Below are 11,329 nucleotides of genomic sequence, written 5' to 3'. Positions count from 1 at the left end.
TCCTGTTGCTGATTTCAGAGTACAAATTGCGGTTATATTTGATCGTAGTAGGTAAGCAGGTTGACTTGCACCACAGCTATACTGTAAAAAAAAAAAAATGCAAAGTTCTTTATGCTGAAGAGGTACATTAGCTGGAGATAATGTGGCTACAAGATGTGCTTGGACCTAACACACTTCCCACAGGGTGTACTACCACAAGAATCTGTCTGGACTTTTGAAAATGCCTGCTCATCCAGTGGCCAAGTGCTCTGAGGCCAAGCATAGCAAATGGCTTGAACTAGTTTGTTACCAATGCATCCACTGAGTCTAAATCTTGATCGCAGAAACTCGGGTTCAGGACGAGGGCTTATGTCCCAAACAAGGCCCTGAATCTGACACTGTACTGTACTGTACACAACCACTGCAGTTGCTTCCTTCTCTTCATGGTCAACCTTATAGTTGATATAATAAAAATATTCCCACCATTGATGTCCACCCTAGTGTTACAGGCACCTCAGTGGATGTGCAGTGTGCAAGTTTAGTGAATAGCTAGGGTCAAGTCTTTAGAGTAGAATCTGCATATCTACCCGTCTGTGTTTGCCTGCATCATTTTTTAAGATGTTATACAGGCTATTAGTAATCATGAACTGCTGTAGTATATTCCACCCTCTTGACAGCCCTGTAATCAGCCAGAAGAGTGCTTTTAGTCAAGGGGTTCGATGAAAACATGCAAGTCATTCATCCACTTTTCCTTTCGACAGCCATGAGACAGGAGTTGTACAATTTTACCTATTTTTGGCCAACTGTTATACGTATTTCATACTTTTAATCTGAAGGAACTATCAGTTTATGGGTCAATGCTGGCTATCTTATGTAGCTACTTCTATATTATCTTTTGCTATAATCTTATATGTATTTGTTTGATTGATCTTAGACCTGTTCTGGAACAAGAGGCATTATCGGCTTTTATTACACGGCTCTTCTTAATGCTGTAGAATGCTCCATTCACTTGAATGAGCCTCCCCAACGTTCGGCGGTCAATTATTTTCATATAATTGACCGCTGCTAAGCATATTTGCTCCGCAAGTAGTCCGGTCACTTATCACCCCAGCGTCTTCGGTCGCTAAGCAACGCCAACTGATCTGTAGTCTACTTCATATCGGAAAAAACGTACTCCTAGGCCATTAGTATGGATGAGTTTCACATTAACTTTAATATTCTTGGAAATACGGTGATTTCAACTCTTGGCAAAAGGCTGAAAAGAAAAAGAGAGGAAAGCAGCGAAGAGGGAGAAGCGAAACGGCGTCGCTTTGGCGAACTATATTTCTCTGCTGAAAAACACTATGAACGATGACAAATACATTGAAAAAAGACACACTGTGTCAAGTTTTTTTTTTCGTGTCGGCAAGTAACCGTGTAATAAGCGGGATAATGTATAGAACGTTCCATACATTATCCCTTACTTAATACTGTAAAACGCTATGTTGCTCTTCAGGTTTCCATCTTTCCTGATTCCTTAGCACAATGTAGGACTGAACTGTCTGGATAGAGGGGTGGGATATGGCAGGCTACCTGGATCATATCACAAGTAGGTATCTTTGCAGACACTCAGTAGCTAGGACACCCCTACTATCTGATATATCCTCACAGTGGTTATGCTTAGGGTAGGTCACACGTGAAATTAGCAGTGACAAATATTCGCTTTTCTTCTCTTTTGTGCAATCATGTGAATAAAACATTCACTCCCGGTGTCAAAGCAAAATCACATCATCGCTGCATGCGTGCTCACAGTCACAACCAAGAGCAACATGTGTCACAATTCAATCACCTGCATCTCTGGCACATCAAAACCACTTGGTTAAGGTTAGGAAAAGAGAGGGGTGTAATGATGTGGGTGTGTCATATAAGAAAGTGGGCGTGTCATGTTGCCTCATCTGTCTGGCTTCAAAAAGAAATACACAAACACATATACATGCATGCATTGATAAGTAAATGCTGGATGCTGGATCATATAAGGATTTGTCTCTCTTCATTCACTGCCATAAAGGATTTTTCCGGGGCGGAGTCTCATGGGGTCTCGGGGTCGGGGGTGGGGGGCTGACTTTGGCTCTCTATCGTCAATGGAGCGAACAACAGCCAATCAAAGGCAGTGCGGGGCGTATCTTTGCCGAACGCCCCTCTTCCTCCCACTGTGTGCGTCAGACGTGAGTTGTTGAAAAAAACTGTTATTGACTGAGGTCTGAAGTTGTCTCTTATGAACACCAGGTGCATGCACTGGAGAGACGTTTTCATTCTATGCAAACGCTGCACCCATAGACTACACCCAGCAAAAGCAAGCTGATAGGTCTATGTAAGGGACAACGACTCATGCAACACTCAAATTCATTCAACCGCAGCGCTTCACCACCGTGAATGCCATGGAGCACTGGGAACGGCTTTCCCTGTAGGACATTATTGCGCATGCGCTGTGTCAACCTACTGTGTTTCCGTTCCGCGCCGCAGCTGCAGCTCTCAGCTTGGTGCTCTTCCTCCTGGCACAGCATCACATTTGTTCACCACAGAGCTGAGCAGACCCGTGGTCCCCTTGAGAGTCCATGGCTTGTGCATGGGCAGATGTCTGCCTAGCTTCTCCCGCCGCCATTGTGGCATCCTTCGTGGAAAAACCTTAACGCTCCTGTAGCCGGTAAGTGCGTAACGTAAAGAAACGGTTGTTGTGCTGGAGCTTCTCAGTGGGTCATGGTGGCTAGCTGTCTAATGTTCCTCCTTTATCCGGCCTTCTCCAGGAACGTGGCCGGCCACCTCCCCCAGGTTAGCTTTCACTAGCAACATTTCTGAGGTTCTTGAACAGGCTACCATACGTTACACCTAGCAACATCTGAAGGGGTCACACTGCAAGCAAGCGTAGCGAACTAATAGTAACGTACCTGTGAAAAGCTCGGAGCTCGTTAAGATGATATTGTGCGGTGTAACAGGGTGTCATACTCCCAGCAACAACATCCCTATGGTCGTTGGCGGAGCGTTCAGCATTAGCAAGCTAATGTAGCATTAGTTCTCTATATTTTCCGAGCACTGTTGTGTTTATGTCTTGCTTATTTTCGGTTGGGTTAACGTTACTTGCCCGGTGGCCGAGTTCGTCGACGTCTGCTCAAGTCAGATAATGTAAGTTGCAAATACGGTGGGGCTTTCCTCCCCATTCATCTGAACTCCAATCGTACAGAGATACAGGCTCACGTCTGTGCTGTGGTCTGATTTTTAACTAATCAGAAAGTTTTAGGACTTTTAATGCATCCTGAATATTAAATGAAGAGGTCAAAACACGCCCTGAAGTGATTGACATCTGAATATTTCTACTCCGTGAAGTTCGTTCACAACATGTTGATGATCTGAAGCATGTATATTTCGTGCAGCCGTTTCACAATAAATGTTTCCCCATGCCTTGGCAGTGGATGGGTTCTAAAGGTGCACTGTGTAGTTTTGGAGAGGAAATTCAAACTCAGGATTAAAACACTTTGCTGTATTAATGAGGGACTAATACTAACTCAGAAATATGTATTTTTTTCCAATGGCTGAATCAACTAGCTGTTCTTTGATGAAAATAAGGTCCAAGAACACCGTTTTGAAGCAAGATATTTGGTGGGGTCTGCAAAAGAGTTTGTTTATTTAGTGTGTCATGGTATGAAAGAAATCAGTCAGTGACAGTCTTTCTCTTCTGATTTCTTCCCCAGAAGTACTCAGTGCACCTTTTAATGTTAAATGTTATGAGCTGTGTCCTGACTTACATGACTTTGATGCATGATAGGGATTTCTGTCAGCCGATACTGACAGCAGATAATTTCACATTTTTGTAGTAAAAAGCAGTTCCTAACCTGTATATTATTCACACCTAAGCATAAGCAATGCTTGGATCTAGTGAGCAAATATAGATGATTTAATACTCCACAGCTCTAATAAGATTTTTGTTAAGATATAGAATATAAATACTAAATACTTTCAAGCTGCAAAAACATCCATCTACTGTATTGGAGTATGTAGAGAGTTGTAGCGCTTGTTAAGTCAATGAATGTACTTAAGCTTGATATTATTGGCAAGAATACCACTGATTAAGATTTTTTTTTTTTTTTTTTTTAAAGCTGATAATATACATTTCCCAATATCATGCCCTTTAGTTATTGGTTACTATACACATTTGGTGTCCCCAAATTTTTTTGATAGATAATACAATGTGATGCGGCAGAAAACTGTGAAAATCTGGAAAATTTAAATAAAGTACAGGAATATAGGAGTGGAACAAATCTCTAAACCACAGTAAAAGACCACAGAAACAACTCATGCCAGAAAATATTCTTCAGGCACTGGGAGGAGAGGGTCGAATCATCACTATTGTTAGGTTATTTTGTTAGTATGCTAGAGGTAGAAACAGACAGACGTGGCAAGTGACTCTGTGTCAATGGGGATTGATACATTTGGTCAAATGAAAGCAAATCTGTTTCACAAGTCAGACAATAAGGTGTAAATCTGCAACTGTGCTTTGTGCTGACCATGGGCAGACAGGGCTGTGTCTCTTCATGTTGGATTCCAGGGCATCCCTCAGGTGCTCTGTCGGGAGGATGCTGGAAGAGAATGTGGGCTGCACTGACTAAGCATGGCCTTTTCTTCATATTATTTGGACTGCAGTTCCCCTTACAACGTATATAGTGTTGCATGCAGTAAGTATGGATACAATTATGACATTCTACTTCATTATGACAGCTCGTCTTGAACTTTGCTCCTATAACCGTCATAGCCATAGCAAAACAATTTTGGAGAACAAAAAACCTAGTACCTACACTTGACTGTGCTTTCATCTGTCTATGCTGTGTCAGTCATTCTGTGAAAGGGGCTGTCAAATGTTTGTGCTCTCTCGGCTTTGTTTATTATGTGTGACACATCGCGACATATCTTCCTCTGTGTAGAGGATTGTGGGTCAGAATAGCCAGAAAAGCTTTCTGGCTTGCATACTGCAAAATACAACCATCTGAAATATGACACCCTGGTATTTTTGACATACTGCATTTTACATACTTTGTATTGGGATATACTCTGCTTCTTTCTGGCACACTAAATGGTAGGATAGTATGTTTATTGGAACTCAGGGTAATTTAGGGGCTCTTTTAAAAGCATTGTTTTAGTTAAACCATGTTGGCTCAATCCCCACCTTAAAAATGTTGTATTTATGTGTGAGTAACAGTAAAATGAATGAGAATACAGGTATGGTATTAGAATAAGTTGAAAAATTTGAGGCTGAAATATCTATTTTTGCAAACTTGGGCTGCACAATAATTTAACTCACACAAAGCTTCAATTTTCGATAGAGGTATGATGTGGTATTAACAGCATTTTAATGAGTACTGTTGTGCTGCAGAAATGCCATGGCCTACAAATCTGTCTGTATATAAGAAAACATATTTTTTGGTACAGACATACAATAAAAACTCCCACTAATTGTGAATCACATTTCATACCATATCGTGCAGCCCTGTTGCAAACAATATGCAAATTGTGATTGTCCATTTCCACGTGATGACATAATTTTTTTTGTATGTTGTGTTTGATTTACAGGAAACGTCCTTGCATGAATACATCACCTGCCTTGTGCATGTGGCTGCCATGATGCTGGGATTTCAGGGCAGTGCTTCCTCCTCCAAAGTGTATCGTTGTGTGGCATGCTCAGCCACCTTCACTGGATTGGCCTCCTTGCTGGTTCATCAGGCAAGCCATGCTAATGCACTCTCCAAGGTGTCCGCCCCTCCACAGCCAAACATCAGCCCACATGAAACCCTGTTTGCAAGCACAAACTCATCGAGTGAGCAACCCAGTGCACCGACACTTCTGCCTGAGAGCCCTTCGCCTTCCTTTTATATTTGTGATTGTGGAGAGGAATTTCAGGACTTCAGTCTCATGCTGGAGCATAAGCAGTCACATGTTTCTCAACTACAGTTAATGCCACCTCTGGATAATAATAGAGTTCTCTGCGGAACAGATAACGCTTTTCCCACCCAGCATGTATCATTTACTCCAACTGTAATCCAGCCCGATTTGGTCCTTAGTTGCCCCTCTACCTCAAAGTCCCCAGCTGTTGAACTAACCACATCAACAGACGATAAAGCGAATCTAAGGCTAAATGATGGTAATACCATCGTAACCACTCAAGGTCAGTGTTCACTCCCTGAAGATGACAGTGAGAAACAACTCCTGAACATGTCAGCCACAGCAGAGCAGATCTCAGATACTGTAGAGGATATGCATTCCAAAGGCAACAAGCAGTCTGTTGGAAATTGTGAAAATTTACCTAGAAAAAATGATCTAATGAAGTTGCTGGCATCAGCGTACATGACGCGCTTTACAGCTCCTCAGTCTCAGAATCAGAACAATGAAACCGTTACCCCCAAACAAGAAGTCGTCCCTGTTGACATAACACCGGGAGCAAAAACTGAGGTGCCCCCGATCCACGATCTCTCTATTGCACAGTTGAGGCGGCTGCTGGCAACACCCAGCGTAAAGACGAAATCTCCATCCATCAGCAGAGTTCTTGAGTCCAGTAAGAAGAAGGTGGTGTCTCTGACTAAGACTTTCTCGCCTGTTGTCGTTCTTGAAACCCGTCAGAAACTCAAAGATCCTGGCATTAATGGCACATATGGAAGATATCAATGTGGCCGTTGTCGAAGGGTCTTTCAGAACTTGGACAAACTGACAGAGCATCATTTCTTACACAAAAAAGAGAGGATTAAATGTTGCCGTCGCTGCAAACAGCTCATCATTGGGCGGATGCCTTTACCTGACAATCATGTATGCCCTCAGTTAGGAAACAAAACCATACAGCTGTCTAACTCGTTCAAGAACAAGTTACCATTTACACCAAAACTAGCACCATTCCATAGTCTAAACAACACTAGAAAAGTTTTCTTTTGTCCGTTGTGCAAGCACACCTATGCGCGGAGGTGGAACCTCAAAAAGCACAAGTGCCAGGGCCCTCGGGCAGCCGTCCTTCAGCAGACCAACCCTTCCATTCAGAGAATGCTAGTATTGAGATCAAACAGTAAATCCAAATCAGATGCAGATGTTACAGCTGGATCTCAAAAAAGTGTTGGGGTAGGAACTGAAGTCACTGGTCGAATCAAGGTCGAGGTGACCTCTCCCACTTCAGAGCCATCTGGAACGTCACAGTTGGCTTGGACTCGTCCTGCAAATAGCTTTGCACCATTCTACTCCAAATCCTCCACCGTGGAGCAGCACAAGGATGCTTCTCTTTGTGGGATGTCGCTGCAGCAAGGAGAAGAAAACAGCAGCTGGGATGCAGCAGCAGTTGATGATGAGGGTAATGAAGGGCAGTGGACGATGCCCTTGGATGATGAAACGGAGGTGCTTAGTTCTATAGAGAAAGCTGGTAACGGAATAGAGGTGGGGAAATCTCTTTCAGTCGTACATGCAGAGACTGCACCCTCTAGCCTGCGCTATTTTGTCAGAGATGGTGTAAAACGTTACCCTTGCAACAGGTGTCAGAAAACCTACAGTCGGCCATCTACTTTGAGGCGCCATCTACGATTGTGTGGATTCAGGCCACGTGGATCTGGGGCTGTAGCACAGTGTGACAGTCAGGGTGCCACCCCACTAAATGCCAACAACATGAGACCAATGTTTCCTTGTTCTGTCTGTGGGAAGACCTTTAACCGCAAAGATAATATGATGGTTCACAGAAACAAGTGCCAGCTGCAACAAACAATAACAGATGTGGATAGAGTAACTGCACAGCAGTCAGGCACTGCAACAGATTGTCAAACAAAGGATGAGGATGGAGGCAACTGGGGCATCATGTCGTTGCCATCCGTACTCCCAAGGAGGGTGACATGTGAGTGTGGGGTGGGATTTACATCTCCAAGGCTTCTCTTGGAGCATCTGCAGAAGCATGCCCAGGAGTCATACACATGTCCGACCTGTGGAGAGACTGTTAATTCTTGGGCAGACTATGAAGTTCATCTGCAGATCCATATGCATCCTCATCACCAGCTGCTGAAGGGACTACAACCACAACGGTCACAACCTCTGTTGCTTCGATTTCAGCAACAGCGACCTCCGCAGCAGCCATCTCCGTCAGTGCATCAGCCTCCACAGAAGCAAACCGTCAACAAAGAGCAGCTTCCAAATCCAGTAAAAAAGCAGCAGAGGATTGTGTGCACACGGTGTGGCAACACTTTCGCCACTCGCTGTTCTCTTCGAAGGCACCTGTCCTGGAATCGATGCAAAGGTGTGCGGGCTACAAACCCATCCACAAACCCGCCCAAAACATATCACTGTACCCATTGCAACTCTGACTTCCCCAACACAATCAGTCTTCTCTTTCACCAGAGAAGTGGGGCTTGCAAGCCTGCCATTAAGCCTGTACGCTGTCCTGTTTGTCTACGCTGGTTTGGCACTGTGGACGGCTTACAGAAACATCTGCTTACTCACAAACAGTCTGAATCCTATCAGTGCGATGTGTGTCAGGGTAGGTACCCGAACCTTAAATCACTCAAAAACCATCGCAGGAGGATTCATCGCATTATGGCTGGAGACACTAAGCCAAAAACACAAGAACAGCTGAGCACTTAATGACACTTTCAGTTTTTCTGAAAATGTCTAACATGGGAGTGGTGCATTTAAGAACACTACAAATTTCTGTGTTCGCCAGTTGTAATTGACTTGTTTTTCTTATCTTTTTTTTTGTGTCTTTTTTGTGTTTGTTTTTAACTCCAGGAGTTATTCTGACAATGTACAGCCATTAAAGTTTCATTTCAATTTTTTAAAGCAACTCTGAGCGTGGGTTAGAGTAGCTCGCCACTGTAACAAAAAAAAGCGTTGATAGACTGTACATTTAAGTTGATCATATAATCACTTTATTACATAGCCCCATTAGTCTGTAAATGTTTCTTGAGTATTTGTTAATCAAACTTTTATCACTGACGTTGTTGTGATGTAGCTTGGTGTCTCTGGTGTTAATAAACTACCAGTATGTGAAACATGAACCTTACATCATTTTGTGGGATTGTGGGGTCTAATTTAAGGCAGAAACGAGCAGGATTAGCACAAGAGGATCTTATTTTAAACCTTGTGTGAGAGCTTGATTTAGGATGACACTCATAACAGTGGGATTGTGTTTCTACAGAAAAACCCGAAAGCAAGAAAATAACATATCATAGTATTAATATACAAATAAATAACTGGGTCTTTTGTCCCACCATTGGATGACCCAGATAATAGATCGATGATATAAGTGTTCAGAAAGTTATTTGATATCTTAACAAAATTGTATTGTTCAGTTACTTCCAGAAGGATTAAATTTGCAACTATTGCACACATTAATGTTATGAAGTTGACAGTTAATTTGGTATGTTTGCCTGTAGATTCTGAGTGGGGAGTGTGCAAACTAATCAATAATTTGTAGTGTCTGAGAAAATCATGACCCTAACACTCAGGGGGTTGGTTTATGTGTCAACTGGTGTTTGTTTATAAATATTCTGGATTATTCAATTGAAATATCACATTAATTGACATGGTTAGGGCTTTAAGGTGGGTCCTTTGGGATCATAGTTTGTAGTAAGTTTGCCAAACAAATCATATGAAGTCAGTCGTGGGTCATTACAGTACTGTACATTGACCATCTGATCAGAGGCCTGGTAATTGTGTATGTATAATTCCCCCCCCCCCCCCCCCCTTTACTTTACTGATATGTGAATATTTTTTAACTATATCATATTCTCAGTGAAATTACCTTCAACTAGATGCATACATTAAATATTCTACATAAAGCACTAATTTCTGGAGTCTTAATAAGGCAGGGAGACCCAGAAATAGTCACTGCCTATGTGATGTGCATATAAGGGGAAAAGGTATTATTATAATAAGTATGCTTAACATTGGAAAGATGGAAACAATTAACTAGTAGCTCTATGTTTCAATATACACCACCTGCTTATGTTTATAATGGTCCGGTCAGCTAAGCTGCCAGGACACTATGGTATTCCTAGGAATTCTTTCTCTTTCTTCCTTTCTTTCTTTCTTTCTTTCTTTCTTCTTTCTTTCTTCCGAGCAAGTCATACTTCCCAAGGGCGAAAACTCAAAAATCAAACTTTACAAAAATGTCCGGCCCCATGCCAGATTTACTTAATTCCAAGGACATGTCAATATTCCTTCTGGGGGGGGGCCACAATAAGCGTTTAAATCTTAAAAATTTAAAAGTACCTACAAAATCAACAGTACATGCTACAGTTTCACCAAACTGTAGCCCCAATACTGCTGAAACTTTAGTCCACTTAAACTCATTACAAATTATGAAGTCCATCACTCAGTTTTTTCAAAACCTGTAAAACTTATAAAACCTATCTCCTCCCACAATTTTTGCTCAATTGTCACCAAACTTGCTAGAGAGCATCTTCAGACTGCCCTCCACAAAACTTGTTTCTCGGATTTTTGATTTATCAAAAATTAAGCCTACAGTGCATCAAAATGTTTGACTGTAAACAGTACTGTAAACATATACTATCAAGTTCTTGCTAAATATATTTTCAATTTTCCTGAAAAAATTGAGAATATTCATGGTTGATGAAGTTTGGCAAATATCAGAATTTTATCTCAAAAACTGAATTTTTGAGAACATTTTGAATTCTGCTCTCATGGGAACAACTGGAGTCAATGTAAGAGCGGCATTATTAAACATCAGATTTTCTCTTATGGAGCAAAACACTTAGAGTTAAAAACAAATCACCAACATCTCCATGCTGCAATATGTGTATTTTCAGATTTTTGTCTTGATAACTGAATTTTTTACAGTGGTTTCAAATCTGCCTGCACAACAGTGAATGGCTTACTCAATTTGTTAAGCCACTGTTGTATTGCCGCTTGCCAATTAGCTCAGAGCAATAGATGACAGTCTTTGGTTCCAGAAGTTGTGAGTTCAAGCCTCAAGTGGTCCAAAATGAACATTGTTGTCAACTGTCTTGTCTTCCTATTCTCCTGTTTGTTGCTCAGAATTGCCTAAATTTGCCAAAAATAGCTCGGACCCGACCCATCGCTGCGCAGCAGCTATAATTAACTTTAATTTTGTGTGATCACTTTTTACATTGACTGATAAACAGAAATCAGAATCAAGTTTATTGCCCTAAGTAGGTTTTCACATACAAATAATCTGTCTTGGTATTGGTGCATAACAATGAACATAATGAGAGAAAATATAGTTGTTTTTTTATTAAATGGGCTGTGCAAATAAAGACGATGTGTAAATACTCAGTAAAATGTAAAGAATGGTGCAAAGAATAATCCAGAAATGTCCGTTCATGGA

At 41.7% G+C, this 11,329-nt stretch overlaps 1 protein-coding gene across 2 annotated transcripts; it reads left to right on the top strand.

Annotated features, from left to right (window-relative positions):
• The first annotated feature begins 2,061 nt into the window (after positions 1-2,061).
• Positions 2,062-9,017, top strand: LOC115567088 (zinc finger protein 865). 2 transcript variants are annotated; one of them, XM_030393325.1, is made up of 3 exons: positions 2,062-2,662; positions 4,527-4,685; positions 5,578-9,017. In XM_030393325.1, exon 3 carries the CDS (start codon positions 5,626-5,628, stop codon positions 8,602-8,604), a length of 2,979 nt encoding a protein of 992 aa, XP_030249185.1. In that variant the 5' UTR covers positions 2,062-2,662; positions 4,527-4,685; positions 5,578-5,625; the 3' UTR covers positions 8,605-9,017. The 2 variants fall into 2 exon arrangements, with proteins under 2 accessions (XP_030249185.1, XP_030249184.1); XM_030393324.1 differs by lacking the exon at positions 4,527-4,685.
• The last annotated feature ends 2,312 nt before the right edge of the window (positions 9,018-11,329 follow it).

Source organism: Sparus aurata, chromosome 17 (assembly GCF_900880675.1).
Source record: "Sparus aurata chromosome 17, fSpaAur1.1, whole genome shotgun sequence".
Taxonomy (NCBI): Eukaryota; Metazoa; Chordata; class Actinopteri; order Spariformes; family Sparidae; genus Sparus; species Sparus aurata.
This window is presented reverse-complemented; position numbering and strand designations above follow the sequence as displayed.